The sequence below is a fragment of the Lepisosteus oculatus genome, chromosome 17 (assembly GCF_040954835.1).
Source record: "Lepisosteus oculatus isolate fLepOcu1 chromosome 17, fLepOcu1.hap2, whole genome shotgun sequence".
NCBI lineage: Eukaryota > Metazoa > Chordata > Actinopteri > Semionotiformes > Lepisosteidae > Lepisosteus > Lepisosteus oculatus.
The window spans coordinates 1,008,049-1,028,247 of NC_090712.1; the positions used below are offsets into that span (position 1 = coordinate 1,008,049).

Genomic DNA, 20,199 nt, shown 5'->3' on the forward strand with positions numbered 1-20,199 from the left:
GAAGCCATCATTAAAGGCGCTATATCAAATATTTTAAATCAAAGTTTATTATAATAATATTCATTATATGTGAATGTGAGTGTGTGTGTGCGCATGTGCGCTCATGTTGGTCTTTGAGATTTTCTGGGGTTCCTCTGAGAAGATGACTTGTAGGTGGTACTTGGATGTTTTGGTTTGATCAGGGGTGGTACTTGGTCCAAAAAGTTTGAGAACTACTGCTCTAGAGGATTCTATTGTACCTTCTTCCTGAAACCAAGATGACCTTGTTTCACCTCTCATCCATAACCTCATCCCCACGTTTCCTGAGAGACCTCAGATCAATTTACTACCAACGACCAACGAGCCAAATCGGCCAAAAGATTACAAATGAGAGGAGGGAGAGACTTGTGGTCTTAGTTTTTATCAGCTCGGCTGGCAGGTTTCTAAATGCTGTAAACCAGAGCGAGCAGGTGATGCTAAAGTGAAAAGAACTCAGGACTGAAAAACTGGAGGGACTCTCACAAGTGAGAGTATCCTGGTGGGACACCTGAGTCCTGGGACCAATACACTAGAAGCAAAGCTCAATGTACTAAAAAAGGAACAAGATGGGCCATACAGAGTATCATGTCCTGTATTTCTAGGAAAGTACCCTGCTGAATGAGTCAACTAATGACACCTCTGCGGCTGCCCAGGCCTACCTTATCAATCATTTGGCGAGCCTCCTCCTCCTCTGGGTTGGGGTTCTCCATCTCGATGGTGTAGGTGCCCTTATCGCTGTGGTCATCCTCGTTCTCCCGGCCCCCCGGCCTGGCCGCGCTGTCCACCTCCTCCCCGGGGCTGGTCTGCTGCCCCACGCTGGCCGAGAGCCGGACCGCACAGGTGTCCTCGGACCTCTGGTTCGGGAGCGGGCGGGGAGCCGGGGGGGGCAGCGGGGAGGGCACTCCCTTGGGCTTGGGGGGGGGCACGGGGCAGGGCACCTCCCCAGCCACAACCCCCCCCCCGGCCTGCGTGAAGGAGTAGGAGCGGCGCTTGCGGGGGTTTTCCTCGTCGAAGAACTCGATCATGAAGGCTGTCCTGCTCTGCACGGGCCCCTCGGCACCCCTGCCCTCCCCGCTGGCGCCAGCCTGCCCCCTGGCACTCAGGGCGCTCCTCAGCCGCTCCTCCAGCGCCGCCCTCCTGCTGGTGAGCTGGTTCCCGGCCCCGTTTTCCGAGTCACTCTGTGTGCCATCTTCATGCTTGCTTCCTAGAGGAAACACCGGGAGACACGGAAACTCTTGAAGACTCCAGGTGGAGGATCACTGGACACCCCCTCGTGCCACGGCCAACCACGCGCACACACACAAACGGCGACCAGCGTGCACACCCCGCGCACACATCTCCTCACATACAGCCACGCACACACAAACCTCCTTACATACGGTCACGCACCCTCCGCAAATGGCTCTGCACACAAATGAAAGGAGGCCACTCAGCATATTTAACTCATCTGGCCTGTGCTTGTTCCAGACTCCCACAACTCTGAGCGCAACCTTTCTGCGATTTGAACCTGTAACATTCCAGCTGGGAGTTGAGAGGACTCAACCACTCCTCCCCACACGTTCCTGACAGTATTCAAACTGACATTTTTCAGCAATTCAGTATGAATAGTAACCATTGACTGATCTTCAGTTATTCAGTATACTATTCGAGACTCTTGAAGCTGATGACAGACAAGTTGTCCTGATCGGTCTGAAGCGCATCGGATTTGACAGAAAAGCAGCATCCGGTTGTGGCTCAGCACGAGCAGGGCCGAGGAACAGAGAGGTCGTGTTTTAATGAAGTCAGTCAGGAAACAGCCACAGGACATGGTCATGTGCGTTTAACGGAAAAAAAAAGAAGTTAAGACGGAGATCTTTTAGAAGCAGGAAAGAAACACACATCTCTTGATTTTCTTCCCTCCAGCTGTTAACAGTGGTGCCTTTAAATAACTATGGCAAAGCACAGCCACGTGAGTCATCTTCCTTTTCTCTGCTCAGCCCCATGAACCAGATTATTATCAGAATCTGAGCGTCAGGCCCACTGCTCTCCAGTGAGACTGGGAACCACAAACTTTCCTTCCAACAAAGCCCTCTGAGGAGACGAGTGGTATTTACCACGACAGCCTTGGTGGGCCGTTATTAAAGCTCGTTAGGGCCGACAGCTCCTTGGCACGAGGTTGGCCCAGCGCTGTTGCACATTCTGAGGCTGTTCTTCCCCTTGAGGTGACAAAACTGAACCTCACCCATTTCTCAGAATATGCATCTGGGCGGTACACATGTTAGTTGTCTGTTAGTTAGCTACCCTTAATCTTAAGAGGTTGCATAAAAATTAAGGAAAATTGTTATTTATAGCTTATTAAGGATTTTAAAACATGTAAGCAAATTAAGGATTTTTGACATTAAGAGAAAAAATGTGTCAATCCACAATGATCCAGTTAAGGAAAAATTGCAGAGAATAAATATTCTATAATTAACATACTACAATAACACAATCTGCCTCGAAAAGAAAATCTGTGTAATACAGTGCTCTGCTGTAGTCTCATCACGTGTTCCTGAACCCAGCCTTTAAATCCTATATTTATCAGGAACCCTTAAGAAAGTCATGCACTGAAGTACAATGGCCATTACAAAACACAAAGCAAGATGATAGGAGCACTTAATGTGGCAGAGACACTCCTTTTTCACAAAAAAGGATTTTGTGAAAAAAGAAATGAAGGAATGGCGGCCCAGACAAAAGAGAGACAAACACTTAACATGTCAAAAGGTGCTATTTGGTGGCAATATGTCATCCCAAACTACAGACATGCCAGCCCGACAGAGTGACACTGCACAGCCCTTTCTAAACTGGAAGACGACCGCTCAGGTAGGGAGATGAGACGGAAAGAGCCTACCTTCCATCTTCAGCTCGGTCGTCCGTGCAGGAGCAGAGCTGAGGATTTGCGAGTGCTAGGATATAATCCCCTGAATTCGAAATGAGCTGGAACATCGAACACTTAATACTCTAGACAGCATGTGGGTTTCACAGCGAAGGAAGTCAGGGGCAGGGCTTTGCTGCTCAGTAAGAAGTCGTTAATGCCTTGAAGCAAATTCAGCGCATAGTTACCTTATCACAAAGCTGCAGGTTTGCTTTGCAAGAATTTTAAAGGCAGCCGGAGTGGCCACTCTGATTGAGTTATTCCTCAGTAGCACAAGAGGGAAAGTGACACAGGAGCAAACCAAAGACTGAACCTTCAGCCCAGTATGAGCTCTTGAAGGCCCAGGGTAGAAGGACAGAGTCACAAGCCCCTTGAATCTGGTAAGCCAACCGGGGCTCAACAGACACCCCCCATCTGTTTTTATTACCATGGGGGAAGACAGAACAAATGAGGGGATTAAGGAAGATGAGTAACTTCTGTCCATCTCAGATGGAATGCTGAGCCTCCCCCAGTGCCTTAGACTCCAGCATGTCAGGTGAGGACTGAGGACGGCCACAGAATAACCTGCCACAGGCCACCTACAGGACAAGCCAAAGTGACTGGAGTGGTCAGGTCTTGTATAGGAGAAGGTGGCTGCTCTGTTGTCTGCTGGTATGGATAATGGCTGACAGACTTCCTGGCAGAGGACACAGCTGGTGAGATAAACCTCCACAGTCAAACAGCTCCTCCAGACCCAGGTATGATCCTGACGCTGGGTAACAGTTAGTAACGATGTGATGAACTGAGATCACTAAAGGTCCCCATTTCATTTTCAAAGGGACATTTCCTCCTGCAGGAAGCCCACTGGATAGTCTACAATGTCAAACTTGCCAGAGGTTTGAAATAACCTCAAGTATCAAGTGCTCAAGTATCCTCACCACACATCAGCTCTCAGTGGGGCGGACAGCAGAGTGATGAGGCCAGTTCAGAGATGGGGATTATTAGGAGGCCTTGACTGGCAAAAACCAGGGAGAAATTTGGCCAAGACACCAGGGTTACACCCTTACTCTTTTCAAGAAAGCGCCCCAGGATTTTTAATGACCACAGAGAGTCAGGACATCCGTTTTACTTCTCATCTGAAGGACGGTGTCTTTTTTTTACACTATAGCATCCGTATCGCTTTCCTGGGGCATTAGGACCCACACGGACCGCAGGGTGAGCGCCACTGGTCCCACTAGCACCTCTTCCAGTAGCAGCCTTAGCTTTCCCAGGAGTCTCCCATCCAGGTACTGACCCGGATCACACCTGCTGAGCTCCAGTGGGCTGCCAGCTGGGAGCTGCGGGGTTATAAAGAAACACGTTGGCCCCTGTATAATTCTCAGGTCAGCTGGGAGCCGGAGAGAGAAACCCACACCTACCTTTCAGCCTCTTCAGGTGCACTGGCACGTCGCTCTTGATGCTCTTGGTGTCCTCTTCCGTCGACTCTCTCCTGGCCAGCGGGGGGTCATTCTGGGCCAGCCAGTCGGCCACCTTGCTCTCCGAAGCAATAATGGCGGCCTGCAGGGTAGTCAGCTCTTTCCCTCCCTGCTGAGGAGACCTCTTGCTCCGGGGGCGTGGGTCTGGCGTGAACTTGGTGACGTGGTCCTTGATGGTCACCTTCCCGGGGGCGGCGTCGTCGAACTCGATGGTGAAGGACGCGTGGCCCTGCGCGGCGGCCCCCGCGGCGCCCCCGCCCTCCGTGTCCTTGGTGGGAATTTCCTGGATCCCGCCGTCGGCCATCGGCGCCACCTGCTGGGCCTCCTTCGTGGGGATCTCGAAATAACTGGGCTCCCGGCACAGGGGGTGCAGGCCGTCCTCCGCCCCACTCTGGTCCTCTGCCTTTCTGGGCTCCCTGCCGTCGGCTAGCATGCAACCAGAGAGAAGAGTCCACCCAGTGAAACACATGATATTCTCGAACCCGGAACTGTCCTCCTGTTTGCACGGACAGTGTGGGTCAGAGCAGTAAGGATACCGGGCTTTGCAGTCTCACTGCAACAACACACATTTTATAAACTTTTATAAACCTTTCCGAACTGCAGCCCAGGTTAAAACACCTGGAAACTGACACCTAACTGCGAATACAGAAACATCTTCCAATGGCTCACCATTTGAGTTTCGCAAGGGGAACTTCAGAGCTCACGACACTGACACTGTTTGAACTGTAGCATGGTTTCTCAAGCTATTTTTGCTCCAGAAACGTTTCTGAAGATGCTTAAAGGTGGAAATCTGGACAGCAACAGCACAGGCACGGAAGAATTAAAATTAACGTTTTTCATTGAAAATAAATGTTTTGCAAAGTATGCTGGGAAAAAAAAAACTTTGTAACAACACAGCACAGATACATACTCCACATAACGCACAAACAGTATCCTGCTGAGATAGCATTTTCTGCATGAAGTTTTAGATGTGTAGTTCTAACCCACTCAATCACAAACCCTGCCAATGGAGATTCAGTCACAGCAATGACCCATACTGAGCTCGACCAATAGATTTATTTTTTGGTCTTTTATCCCGATTGCACATTAACACCAATTTACTGAAACCACAACAGTTTACGAGGCACCGGTTACTCCCACCTTTCTACTAAGAATAAGAAGCAAAACTACCCAGGTAACTGACAAGGCTACTCACCAAATTCAGCATTTACATTCAAATTCGAAGGTGATTTTTATTTTTCTAAGTGCTTCTAATAAAACAGACTTCTTGGACAATTCAGAGCACCGTGACAGAGTAAAAAAAGCAGAAGGCTAGGCTGCGCAGCTTCCGATATTTATAAACGGTGACACACTTCCTCTTCCACAGGAACAGTGGAAGATCCCTCGCTAGGGGCAGACCCAGCTGGAAACTGGGGCCCGCCACAGCAGAGCAGGTAAGCCCGGGGAGATTCAAGAAGGTGCAGAGGTCTGCAGCAGAGCAAAGCGGGCAGATGGTCAGAGCACTCCTTGTAAACTGACTGTGGTCAGCTTAAATAAGGGACTTTCTCAGATGCGTCAACAAAAACAGACATTCGCCATGGCAACAACTGCAGAGGACGAGGGAATCCCTGGACTGCCTGTGGCGTGAGGTCGACGGGGCTCCGACTTGGCTCAGATCCAGCCCAATATTTACTGAAGCATGCAAATGCTTTGTGCTACCTGGTCCATATATTCCACCTTCTTGACTGGCCCACAAGAAGAGTGAATGAGGTGATTTACTGCAAGTGCAGCGTCACTCTTCTGTAACACTGCCGGAACAGTTAGGAGCTGTCTGAATAGAGGACACTCATTTCTTCATCAATGAAATCCTAACAATCAATAAGCTATTATCACTAACAAGCTGCTCTGATCAGCACTCCAAGACAGCTGCCTACACAGTGTTTCTAAGAAGGGCAGGCTCCCGATGCAGGGGTTTAAAGATGAAAGGGCTGATTGAGAACTGACAATGGATGCTGCCTTAGGGAAGTCTTCAGTATGTGTTCAGCTGGGTGCATATCCAAGTTATAAATATATATACTGTATATTTAGATCCCTAGTTTGTGAAAAGTCAAGGCCCAGAGCACTCTAGAATGGTCCAATCCCCATCCTAGAAAAGCCCTTCGGTACATCATAGGTTAACAGCGCACTGTACAGTTGGCTACACATTTTTACTCCTAATATTTCCTCATTTATCACTGGCTACTCCAAGCATCAAGCAGTTTACAGTACATTATGTAAAACTAGTAACTTTACTTTAACCAAAGAGAAACATTCTCCAAAAGCAGAGCTGGGCTGAAAAGACAATCAAAAGAGTGCTAAAAAGATTAAACTCTCAGCAACTGCCACATCTGTTTTCGGCCCACACGCCAGAGGCCTCCACACTGCTCTCCAGCCAGCCCCACGGAGTCTCCCCGCCTCTCCCTTGCCTCATTTTGCTGGAAGGGTCTGTTCGGCCACTCCTCACGAGCCAAGGAGGAGCTGTATGTTCACGCTTAGCGTCCACACATCACAGTTTCAGGCCTTGTCTCCCTGTATTACGGTTTCAAAGCAAACTTTTCACTCCTTGTCAGGCGAATGTGACCTAAGCCAGGGAAAAGCCACTTCCTGAGCCTTTCCAAAACCCGCTACACCACTGCCAGCTGCAAATCTGCTCTGGAACAGGCTGGTGAGGCCTGAGGCCTCTAGGACTACCAGTGCTCTCATCGCCTCTCTGGGTCAGAGGTCAAACCGCTGCCTCCCTGGTGCGTGAAACCTTCCTCTCAGTCACACTGTCCGCGGCTAAACTGTGGGCTGAAAGGGTCTAATGCTCAGTAATCCCATTATTGCTGCACTAGCAGGGTTAATGAGATCTAGAGCCCTTAACCAGTGCTGACAGCAAGTGGTGAAAGCTGAGATTCCTGTCAGAGTGCTGGGTCACTATCAGGACCGAGCTGCAGAGGAGGAACATGATCTATATTTGCATAAGTGATTCCTCCCAGGTTTCTTTCTGCGGGTGATCCAGGTTTACAGTATGTCAGTGGGTGGCTAGCTGCATTTCAGGTCTTTTCAGTTCTCAGATAAGGCATAGCAGCAGTAAAATGCATTGTTCAAAAGTCTTACAGCTTACATCATCCCGACAGAACCAACCTGTTTTGAACTCTGGTGCTGAGCTTTTGAAGGACTAATAAAAACAAATTTATTTACAGACATTAACACCACTGTTGACAGACAGCTTAATGTATAGTTTATCCTCTGTGTGGAATGTATTGATCTGCATTGTCTAAGTGAGCCACAGCATCCTGCAAATACTGAATATTGCAACACAATGAGAAATATCATTAACTGAGCTGTCATACAAAAAATAATTCTCTGCAGAAATGAGGTAATTTTCACAAAACGAGTCTTGCATGGCACTAATTCAAAGCTTGATTAATGAATATATGTAAATATTCGGTAATAATCAGTGTTAGTATTCTACTTCTGCTGCTACTGACATCAACAATGAAAACATTAATGTCTCAGAAATGCATAACGTTTTGTAAAAAGCAGGCTGTTACAAAACAGACATTGCCTATATGCCTAAGAAAGAAGACCGGACCATCTTTTGTCTGACCGCAAAACAATAGCTGAACTCTAAGCTTAAAGATCTGTCAAACAGAGAAGGGTGTTACTCTGTCTGCAGATTGAAAACGCATCAGTTAAGAAAATCCTGCAGTGTACATAACCCATCAACTGTTACAGCTGGGGCATTCTGCACTCCGCACTCTGACGGACTCAGGTCACGTTAGATGTGCTCCTTGTGTGACAGTGCTGCACGTAACTTCAGAAGATTTGCAATCTGTCCGTTACTGGCTCTGAGCTATGTAACCCTATCTCCAGGGAAGAGCAAGATTTGCCCATAAATGCATTTAAAAAAAAAAGTCTGTTGGTATTCTAATTAGCAAATCTATTCAGGCTTATTAAACTGTGATAAGCGATTGTGTCAGTGCCTTTTGGATTTCAGAAGCTTACTAAATGCAAATGGTTCTACAGTATTTCTGAGACTTACATCCATCCAAAGGTCAGTACTGTATATAGTACTACTGCAAGATACTCTACTTCTTTATTGCTTAACAAGTCCTGTATTATAACAAATGACTGTCACTGTTTTAGACCACTCAAAGGAAATTAGCATAATGTATTAAATACAATGTATATAACGCAATATTAAAACTCTTATGGTTAGGAGGTAAAAGACATCACACTCTGAAAAATTAAGACCGGGCGTCTCCTTTAAAAACATAATTAACATTTAATTTAAAAGCTCCCACGTTTTAAGGAGGGAGACAGAATTCCACAATCTTGGACTCTGTGAAAAATAGCCTTGTTGATTAACAGCACAGAAAACTGTAGATACTCCTTCCTTGTCTGAATGCATGAGATTCTACAGAAAATAATGACAGATGAAAGGTAGACACGCCATATCCTCCTGTTCATAACTTGTTTTAAGCTTGAAACGCCGCATGATTTTGCAGAGATCGACACCCTGCTTTACATCCTTCCGAGGAGGTCTTCTCTACCTCTTTACGCTGTGCAGATTATTGTGAGCTCACCTGTCACTCCACTGTCCGGCTTCTTGGCTGATGCTTTGGTCTCCTGCTTGAAGGAGTTTTCATCATCTGCGTCGTCGTCCCCCCACCAGGACGGCTGGCCATACAGGGGCGTGCCCCGGTGCAGCGCCGCAATGTCTGCTGGGATTGGCAGAGAGGGAGACAACCCTCAGTAACGCCTTTGGGATGTCAGATAAGCAATGTAAAAGGCCAGGACCCACATGGCTTGATGTGCAGAAAATCTTAACGAGGTTTCAGACGACAGCTTATAAGTGATTCAATCAGTAAAGTGCTCGGCTCCACATGCAATCTGGGTCCTAGATGACGGAGGTGACTGGTTTGAGTATGGACTGTCTCATTACGTATCTCTAGCTGTGACTGAGAGCTGCCAAGGTTTGAAATTAGCCAGGGTTATTCACAGCCTGCTGCATGATTGTGACTCCTGTACCACTGTCATGTGTCTGTGAGCTTGCAGTGCTATTAGAGAGAGTGGCACCAGTCCTCATCTAGAGTATTCAAATGTACACACCATGTGCTTGCAGAACAGAGCAAATCACACTGCATGATTTGGAAGAATCTTGGAGTTTGCCAATTTTTTGCCAGTTTGCCAGAGTTTTGTGTCAATCAAAAAAGTTGAGTTTCTCCACATGTTCTTCTAATGGATTATTGGATCACTGTTTTTAGCTGAATTATTATTATTTTAAATATGCATCTCTCATCATCTTTAAAAAATGTATAAAACGGATAATTCTATGTATCTGATAAATATATATATAAATACCTTTTACATAATCATTTGACAACCTGTTAACTTCAAAATATTCAGCACGGGTACAGAACTGCTAGTTCCTGTGGCCTGTAAATACTGTTGTACAACTATGAAATTCTGAGTCACTTCTATTCAAAGGAAGCACTTCTTGCTTTTAAAAAAAAAAAACTCAGGCCATAAAAGGTTAAAAGACAACTCTAAACTGATTAAATAAAAATTATGATTGATTTTACTACGTAACAATGCAGAATGTTACCATCCCAAATACATAAAGCTTCAAACATCACAGTAAGAATAATTACTGGCTTACCAGTCACTCTGAATGAAAATGCATCACTGTGAGCAGACTTGTTGTTGTTGTTGTTGTTTTTTTATGTTTCAGAGACTGAGCTTCCTGTGCTACAGCTTACAGACTCTCTACCTTTAACACTCCACAGGGCCGCAGATACAATGACAGGCGTACTAACTTTCACTCATACCAGCTGGACAGACCCAAGCCATTTAGCGCCATTCTGGAGCAAGCACTGATTTCAGTTTTCTCAGATTAAAGTGTAAAGCTAAGAGCTGGTATTTCTTTAACTGTGGTATTCAAGCTAGATGACTGATCTATATAAACTACTACTATTTCAGAAACTGACAACTCCCAGAAGGCCTCCTATACAGTACAGTAGTATCTAAGGTTACAAAAATATTTTAACCGATTCCTGTTACCTCTTGAGGGGTTAATAGAGGTGGTCTTTGCAACTTAGTTCCTGTGAAATTCTGAGAAAGCTGCACCTGCAAGCCCATAGCAGAGATAACAGCAGATCCAGCCTGCCCTCCTGCACTCTGCCAGGGCTGACTTTTCAGAAAATAACAGCACAAGCTTCCGATCCATCTTAAAGCAACGCCGACTGCTCTGCACCACTGAAGCAGCAATGTCACATCATTTCTCGTACTGATGACTTTCCAGGCCAGCACTCAATTTAAACTTCTTTATAACCGCAGTTAAGCAGAATGAGTTTGTTTGTCAAACCTATACATTAGATCTTCCTAAGATTAATGATGTGATATGTGTATAAAATTAATTGTAGAGACTGGCCTGGATGTGCTGGTCACGTATTTTTGTAAGAGGACACTGCATTAGAATTCCATCACATACAGCACACTGAAGTTGCCGGTCGCTGTGTGAAATCCCTGTCAATCTGAACACGTGACGTGACTGTAGAGATTCTTCCTGTATACTTACTGTGAACATAAAATGCATGAAGGGAAAGGAGAAAAATAGTAGGTCTTTGCCATGTGTAATTACATGTTTCTAGGTTTGGCAAGATCTGGAGTTTGAGTCATACAAATTCAGTATACAAATTTATTTATAAATTCTATTTCCTGACACATTTTGGCGCATAGGTACATTAGAATAGGCTTGGTACAGTTCACAGGTTTAGTCCACAGAAAAGAGACAGTGGCATTGTAAATTGCTCTGCGATTACAGCAGGCTAGAGTGCCATCTATACTGTCACACCCCTCTCTGATCTGTGATTACTGCAGACTCTGCACTCGTTGCACTTTGTGAACAAGAGTCTCCACGGGCATATTTTTTCATGGAAATAAAATCCGCTTGTTTCCAACATATTGATCAAGTTTCTTTTGTTGCCCCTGAAATATCTGCTATTTAGCAGGTAACCCAGATCACTAGATCACTCAGTTGCAGATTGTGGAGACAGCTGGATACTATGACACTATTGCTTTACTGTGCATCAGCAGTTCATGTTCTCAGACTCCTTCAAGAATTACAGTTCCTATAAATACAAGTTTAAAAAACTCACAAATTGCAGGGCAATGGGATGCATGCCAGGCTTTCAGCTAAAGCCATCAAGATTTCCAGCCTATACATTTGTCTAATCACATTAGTACAACAGACTGTAGCTCAGAAAACCTGGGACCACACTCAGACACAGCGGGAGTCCTGTCAATCTTCCTCTCATTGTTAGAAATATTTATACCACTTACTGAACGGCTTCAACAGCTTTTCAGAATTCAAAAATAATAAAAAAATAAATAATAAATAAAAATATAGCCTAAAAAGAAGACAGGCTTACTTACTTGACTGCTTTTGTAAATCATAATGAAATTACACATTTTCTTCTGACTAATGTTTTGTTAGTTATTAATCTCTATTTAACTACTCATTTCCTACGGGGGGCAGCAAAAATGTTGCCTGAGCATCTCTGCTTCCACTCAGATTCTGCCCCTCGCTTGGGACCCTCGCCAAACAGAATCACTTCAGCCACCCAGCATTCCTGGGAACCCCTGTCTAACAGGGACAGACAACCACAATCTCAGATTTGGGCAACGCCTGACAGAGATGATTACAGATTCTCTGCAGCTCGTCTTGCACCAAAGCCTTTCTAATTTCTAATAGGAAGCGATTAGTCACAGTGACCGAAAGGCCAGCTGACACAGTGATACAATTGGTCTGAAGGAATCTTAACTTCCCTCAGGTATCATAAACAAAAAAATCGCAATGAAGCTTGACAGTACTGCACAGTGAGATTATTTTGTAAACAAAAAATATTTCATGCTTTTAATCAAAAACCTCGACATAATTTGGGTATGAAGACGCCTGAAAAATACAAGGTTTCAGCTTGTTGTGATTGAAGACAAGAAGATTCAATGTGAATTATATCCGTCTCTCTTTAATGATGTGACACTGCTCTGCCTCTAGTTTGTCATGGACCAGAAGTTGTCACAGGTGAATAATCTGCAAGAAGAGGAAGGTGACATTTTTCCACAGGGTGGTGGGTTGGATTTTCACAGAGAGGTTCATTAAGTCTGGTCCAATGTGCAGGATGAACTTTCTAGGCCTTAAACACTCTCTAAATGCTGATGACTTTAATAAGAAATAAAAGTGAAGAAGGTGAAACAGCCAGCCGGTTGCTACTGGTTCCTTTACCTGCCATCTTGTCGTCCAGTTTTGGGGGTTCTGCAGGTTTGGGGGAGCCCTCGCTGCAGGCTTCGGCAGCCTTAGTCTCGGGGGTCTTCATACAGGATGGCTTCAATCCCTCCCCTTCACAGGGCTTCTTGGGCAGCTGGAGCTGGCTCGTGAACTTCTCGTGCTAGCAAGGAACAGCACAGGAAAGGCCCCGAGTCAGAGAGGAATTCCCAGCGGAGACACCGGGGTACGAGCCCGAGGCCGAGCCGCGATGACGGCAACACGACAGGGGTGGCAAGCGAGAGGAGGCTGACCGGACCGTCCAGCCCCTCTGCTTGCGCTTAGCTAATCGATCCAAGGGTCTGTTAGATGCACCCATTTCCTTGAGAGGCCAGGGTGGCCGTTGAGAGAAAACGGCCAGGTAGCCTGCCGCAGACCCCCACAACCCTCGGTGTAAAGACATGCGTCCTGTGAGACCGTCACGCTAGTCCCTCTGTCCTACCTTCAGCGCCTCCTCCGGGACGTGCAGCTCCCCTCGCACCACTGTGAACAGGTTTGTATGTGAGGCTCGTCAAGGAAAGGTGCCACCCATGAACCCCAAACCAGGAACCAGGAGCCCGGAACCAGCCGCGACCCGGTTACCCTGTTACGTCAGCGCGGGTGAGTGCGAAGAACATGACCAACACACTCAAAGCCCGGCAGTTTCTAAAGCAAGGAGCCCACATCTACAGCCACACACAACATCTATTCAATTCATTCATATTCATTAAGACTGACAATGGAGATGTTCAAGGACTAATTATCACATCTGAAATATTTTTTCTTCTTTTTTGCTTTTTATGTGAGAACATAAAAACGTCTGTTTAAGGAGAGGGAGCCCATTCGGCCCACCTGCCCCTTCGGTACAGTAGTCAGTGGCTGATTGATCTCGGGATCTTATCCAGCCGTGTCCCGAAGGAGGAAGGTTCCTCCGAATTGCCTCTACTGGTCACCTCACAATCCATGGATGGTCACGCATCTCGAAACACCATCGGGGATGCGACAGCTTCAAAATAAAAGCATCAAAATCTCTCAGAACCCTGGCTGTCAGCAAAGCAGGAGACTTCCAGAAATTCCTCCTGGGAAGTCAGTGGGAGCTGAAAACAAGTCAAAAAGGATATCATATCCAAACCGGAGCTTGTCATCCATCTTCAGAGTGATGTACATCTGTTCCTGTATCCGGACGTCATTCACAAACGTCTGCATTGAAAGCCGACAGGAGAGGACAGTTTAGAAAAGCAGATGGGCACTGACCACCAGGCGCTGCCCCGCAGCCTCACCGGACCTCCCTGAGCCCACACTGTCCCGACAGAAAGGCCAGGAATCACTTCTCCCAGGAGTTCAGCAGGCATGAGAACCCAGGAGACAGTGCGTCTCCAGCACCCCGGTGAGACTGCTCTGTTCTAGCTTCTTTTTTAACCACAGACAGCTAGAGCTGGAAACACAAACCGTCAACTCAGATTCTTAAGTGAAGGAAAACGCAGATCCAGGACTGACTGTCAGCTCTGTTTTTAATCTGTCCCGCCTTAGTGTGACTAACCTTCCTGCGCTGATTCAAGGCCTCGCCGCCCTCTGCTGCACAGCGAGAGTGACTCATGCGGTAGAAGGGGGCTGGTTGTGTTGCTTTTATATTTCCGACTCGGGGTTAATGGGCTAACTTCCTGCTGCTTCCCGCAGAATGCCTGGCGAGGGCACGGGAGGATACTACTCAGCCAGAGCAGAGGAAGAGGGGTGTTGCTGAGGAGCAGAACATCCTGGCAGTGTTATTTCCGCGTCAGGCCAGTCGAATAGTTGTACACAGATTCTCAACCTCATCCTTGAGTGTCATTACACTGATCGGTCTCTGACCTGCTCTGAAATTCAGAAGGAAAGACAAGCTGACAGTGCTTTCCTAATGCTGTTTTTTATAGCCACGTTTTAGCTCATTATAGGGCTGGTTTCCATTTTCTGAAAGAGGGTATGGGTAACTTCAGACAGAACACTGGCCGTGACATACTGGCTTAGCTAAACATTGAAGGCAGGTGTTTGGGTTCAGGGTTTCCCAGAAAGCCACTTTTCGACCCCTTACCCCGTTCAGACTGCCCAGGTCCTTGACTTTGTGCTCGTCGGTGGAAGCCTCGTAGTTGATGACCGCGTGCTGCTTGTCGACACTTCGGGACTGAAAAACACCACAGGAGATAAAGTTCACAAGGAATCAGTCTGTCACATATCTGTCCGTTACCGAAAACCACGGACGCCAGATGGGAGACCACTCTAGACAGGACGCCAGTCCGCTGCAGGTCAATCGAACAATTAATTAACAGATATCATTCAAGGGGTAAGACCCCCTGACTTTAGGTATAAAAAAACACTGTAACAGATGTTGTAACAGTTTGACTACAGAATGAGAGCAGAGATGGATTACACATACCACTGTTGCAATTAAACAAGAGAATTACACGTTTGTGAAAACTGGATGTGATCAAGAGCAGCGGGTCTGTTATCATTGACTTCTTGACCAAGTCTGCATCAATAAGCTGCGCTAGACTGGATCAACAGCTTGTCATTCAATTCTTATCCTGCTCTGGGCCCTCATATCCAGCAAAATACAAACACTACAAACCCGAGGATGAAGGAATGTTTCAGAAAACAGGGCACTCAGCAGAAACTCTGTCAATAGGGGAGCAGGGTGGGGGTGAGAGTTTGGGAAATTTGGGATTGGTCACGCATTTGTGTTTTAATAAGTGCTTCTACAACAGTTTTTTGGGGTAAAGTAAAATATATAAAACACCTCATTGGGTTTCAGTTTTTTAAATAACTGGCAGTGGTCTGGTATTGTGCGTTACTGCACATACTTAGACAATACAAGCCTGTCAGAAACCTTCATTCCCAGACTTACAGGAAGCGAAGGAACAATAACATTAAAAGTATTTAAACTCCGGGAGCCTTGAAGTCAATAAGTGAATGTAATTTTTATTTTAATATCATTTTATCAGCCTCTCAGCGTGAAGGACATAGCCTACATAATGGCGCCACACTTGAGGAGAATACTGAGATGTCTATTGTAAAACAGCATATGTCAGAGCTAAAAATGTGCTTTTAAGCTTTATTTAGTTTTTAGATATCTTTCTCTTTCAAGTCTTGATGTTTTTACAAAGCACTATCTTTTCCAAGCTTTGCTCATATCTTGTCAACTAAATCAGACAGTAGAAAACCTCTCTAAAGTTGAAGTGAAGTGAAGTAAAGAATTTATAGAGCCAAAACTTTCTGAGGATCCAGAAACAGCGAATCTATAAATCTCCCTTTCACTTACAGTACGTGTTATCCAGTCGACTTCAAAGCATCGAAAACACTAGACAGTTGATATACTTCCACTGTGTTGAATGGAAAACAAAATAAATGTGGAATTTAATGGGTCTTCAGGATCTAACTGCAGGAGGAGGCCAATTAACCAATCATTAAAGCACAATGAACTCTGACTGCTACTAGGTGACACAGCCGCCAAGCCTATTAAATATGCACCTTCCCTGCCAAGAAGCCGTCTCAGCGATTTCAGTGTGCCAGTCTACAAACCCTTAGTGCTGCCAACCAGATCAGGAACCAGCCTGAAGGGCCACAAGTCATATTTAACGATGACTGGTGCTAGAAAATGAGAATGTCAGGGGTCATGGGACACGTGAAAAATGAGACATGCCTGCAAAATGACACACACATTTCCCCATTTCCTCCACTGCATCAAACTGACAACTGCAATAACGTGCTTAAACTTTTTTTCCCACTTCATCTGGGAAAAGCCCATCGCCTGTTCTTCACAATCAAACAGTGCACGATGAAGAAGTAAACCTGATTAAGACAGGTGGTACCGATCGCTTTGATTGTTCAGATTTAGAGAGACTGGGGTGTGAATGACTTCAGCAGATTATTTTTCTATAAATAAAAATCACCAGTTATCTTGTTATACCTACCCAATTTCAGGACTCAGGGTTTTGTGGCCCCACACAGGGGAGGCTGAGGAAGCGCTTAGACTCCAACACACCCACTTTCTAGCCCCTCAACTGTTAACATGGCACAGATTCAGACAGGAGAGGTGCACGGCCAACCATGCGTCGTCACGTGGGGAACTCCAGTCACAGTCCGCTAACAATATGACCCAAGCTCGAGCCCGAGATCACCGAGCTCAACCTGCACTCAGGTGAGCGACTCTGACAGGTACTGCATCATCTTTTAAATGCATTCAAAGGAGATGATGAAGGTCAAAGTAATTTACAACTAAAAAAATTGTATCATGTTAATGCTGTACCTGATAGTTTTTAAATAACATTTGGTTTTACTTTAACATACTACCCAGCCTTGGCAAAAAGAAGTTCCAAGAAGGAGGTCTGATCTCAGAGATCTACAAAATCTGCATTTAGTCACATTCCAGCAGGGCCAATCTTCCAGTTACCCTGGAAATGAAGGAAATGACTGGGCCTGATAACATGAGATTACTCAAAACTGAATACTCTGCTACAAGATGTGCTACTCAGTTCCTGCACAGTGGCACCACACAACTGTCTTCGTCAGACAGGCCCCCACACCGGGGATAAATACAAACACGGCTCACATTATGCACAGCTTGAAGCAATGCTCCTATGGGGATTTCACCTGATATCCAGCATCCGACAGCACTGCAGACTCTAAACCTCACTGGTGACCAGACTTTCTCACGTCACTTCTTTTGATCAGGCTGATCAAGCCTGTACCATTAAGCTCTTTGCAACCTCCAAACTGTAACGGAGAGGAACAGACATCCACATCAGACGCACGCTCCCTTCAGAGAAAGGTTTCTTGAAAGCGTCCACATCTTCATTGTGCTTCAGGGAGCAATTTTTAACAAAAGCCTTCAAACAGGAATGAGCTAGGAGGCTCCTGTCAATCTAAAACGACCAAAGCAGCAGGAAAGGAGTGAAACAATCCATACTTCCTGATTTCTCGGACTTTGATGTTCGAGATGTAAGATGACATACAGGCAATTCTTGGAGGAGCTTTTCGAATGAAATGTTATTTTTGTAGCTTTTGTTTTACAAACTATGACCCTGGTTTGTTTTAAGCATTCAGCAGGTGCTACTCCCAGCCGTCTGCTCTGAGCTTGTGAAAAGCTGGTCTGTGCTGGAACACTGCACAGCATCATGCCACGGGGTCCACTGCACCAGTGCAATCACCCCACTTCCTAGCGAGGGCCTAAAGAGTGACTATCTAATCCCATCAGCTTCTGTCACCTGTAACAAAGTGAACTGGAGCTGAGAGGGGTGGTGTCAATCTGAACGACTTGCCTTACCTTGTCTGAGAATACAGCACTGTTAGCACTCAGTTAACGCAAAGGATGCAGTGTGGAGCCCAAGGGAATTCAATTATGTTAATTCTGCACCACACAACATGTGTGCATTATCTGGCTTCAATAAAACCTGGCTCAAACCTATTTAAATTCGGCAGTGAGCGTATATTCTGTCAGACAAAGCATCTCATCTGAATCTCGGCTCTCGTCTAGAGACGCCGCAGGATGCAAAGACTGTAAGGATGGTGATCACAGCAGCGCTGTGGACAAAGACACAGAGGAGGACAACCTGGGCAAGTAGCTAGACCAGCACAAACCAACACCCCTCAAACACACAGGGAACCTGTTTACTGCGGGCCTTTTCTCAACAGAGGCTTGGGCATTATAATCAAATTCTGACCAAGAAAATCAGAACTCCATTGTAAGGAGCCCATATTCAAATAACCACCTACTTAACTCTGAAGCTCTGCTTCAAAGCAATACAGCATTTATTTTTTGTGGTGTTTGGTCTCTGGGTAAAACCACAAAGAGCCCCACCTCGTCACCAAGTTATGGGACAGGCCTGAGACGCTGTGTAGTGATGTTGTGGTTGCAGTCAGGCCCGTCCAGCCCGTTGGCTCCATTTCGTCACAGCACCGGGCACCCTGCCCACTCCCCCCGCACGCTCCTGCTAAAATTAACCCTGAAAAATCTGCCCCAGATTCTATTAATACACCCAAGTCAGGAGCTTACGAACGCTTTAATTGTCATGGTCACAGCTAGTTATTAGCCAACAAGACATAACACCTGGTGGGTGTTTTTATCAACATTTCTCTCCTTAAACTCGCCTGTGAACAAAACGTGTCTTCCTCTGAAGTCTATTCTGCACACGGCCGTTAAATATTTGTGTTTTTCAAAAATCTGCTTTCCTCTTTCTGAAAGCAACAACCAAAAACATGGCGCACGTGAGAGGACTGCCCAGGCGGTTCTGGAGCGGGCAGGGTGTGTTCGCACGAGGGGAAGTCGGTGAAGAACACGACCCCGCACCCTGTTCGGTTTTCCTCGGAACTGCGGCTTCCCTGGAAACATCTCACCCACAGCGCCAGGAGCTGCCGGTGAAAAACTACAGTTCTAGCACGGACCCGATTGTCCTTCCAGATAAGTCTGGGAAAACATGAGGTGTAACTAATGTCCTGGAACAAACCACGAAGCGTCAATGAAGGAAGATTGCGTGGCGCCTTGCAGGCGTTTATGACCCTTCCCAGCCAAAGGGGTTTGAAAAGCACTAAATCCTTTTAAATACAGGAACACGCTCACAAACACCAAGTCATGGTCTCTTGTTCTTGACTCACAGACAGCTTGCTACTTTGTGATGCTCGGATTGAAATAGCTGCTTTCCATGATCTCCACCAGGCTGCTGATGCTGTGAGGAAGACTTCTGAGGCCGGATTATTAACAACCGATGTCTGTTCTGCAGAGACCAATGCTCCCCGAGTTTCAGACTACCGGTCTCGCCTCTCTGTGCTTCCGAGATGAGCAGAAAGCCAGTCTGATACAACACACGGCCGTGTTGCTCCGAGACATCTGGGTGTCAAGTTTCACCAAAGAGAACAAAGCGAAGACACATTAAGGCTATTTCACAGTGTGAAATGACCCATTTGTTCATTGGGTACCGACTGTATGGGATGTGCAGAGGACATTCGATTGAAACACATTGGTAGACACAGGCTAAACAGGCTAAATGGCTCCTCTCATCCGCTACCTTTCTAATGTCCTCACATATTTTAGGCATTTATTGTTCCAATCAGCAGATGCGCAGAATAAAACTGAACAAAGGGACTTAAGAACAGTTACTAACAAGAGGAGACCATTTGACCCATTTGGGAGTTTGCAGCTAATTGATCGGAGGATCTAAAAAAAAAATATCCTTATGTGGAACGCTAGGCTAGGAATACTAGGCTAGGTTGTTTTATGCAACCAGGTGCAGAGCAATAACCATTACTTCACACTGCCCCAGATAAGAAGTATCACACCTAAAGTCTAGATACCGACTACTTAATAAAAACTGAACTGTAGATTGTAAGATGCCAGCAGCCATATTACCTTGCAGTTGTCAACTGGCTACCCACAGAAGCTAAGCAGGGTTGAGCCTGGTCAGTACCTGGATGTGAGGCCTATACTGTAGTGGGCGCCGTCTTTCGGATGAGACGTATAACCGAGGTCCTGACTCTCAGTGGTCATTTAAGATCCCTGG

The 20,199-nt window shown here is 46.1% G+C and overlaps 1 protein-coding gene across 10 annotated transcripts in view; it reads right to left on the reverse strand.

Annotated features, from left to right (window-relative positions):
• The window catches only part of cep170aa (centrosomal protein 170Aa), a 61,933-nt gene that overhangs the window by 24,620 nt on the left and 17,114 nt on the right, over positions 1–20,199 (reverse strand). For 7 of the 10 annotated variants that reach the window (XM_069179836.1, XM_069179834.1, XM_069179832.1 and 4 more), the window contains exons 3-9: positions 14,742–14,831; positions 13,792–13,873; positions 13,137–13,192; positions 12,656–12,818; positions 8,955–9,092; positions 4,309–4,791; positions 678–1,222 (exon numbers count right to left, since the gene is read on the reverse strand). In XM_069179836.1, the coding sequence (XP_069035937.1) occupies positions 678–1,222; positions 4,309–4,791; positions 8,955–9,092; positions 12,656–12,818; positions 13,137–13,192; positions 13,792–13,873; positions 14,742–14,831 (1,557 nt within the window). The remainder of the gene's footprint in view (positions 1–677; positions 1,223–4,308; positions 4,792–8,954; positions 9,093–12,655; positions 12,819–13,136; positions 13,193–13,791; positions 13,874–14,741; positions 14,832–20,199) is intronic. The other 3 variants (XM_069179838.1, XM_069179839.1, XM_069179831.1) reach the window with 1 other exon arrangement.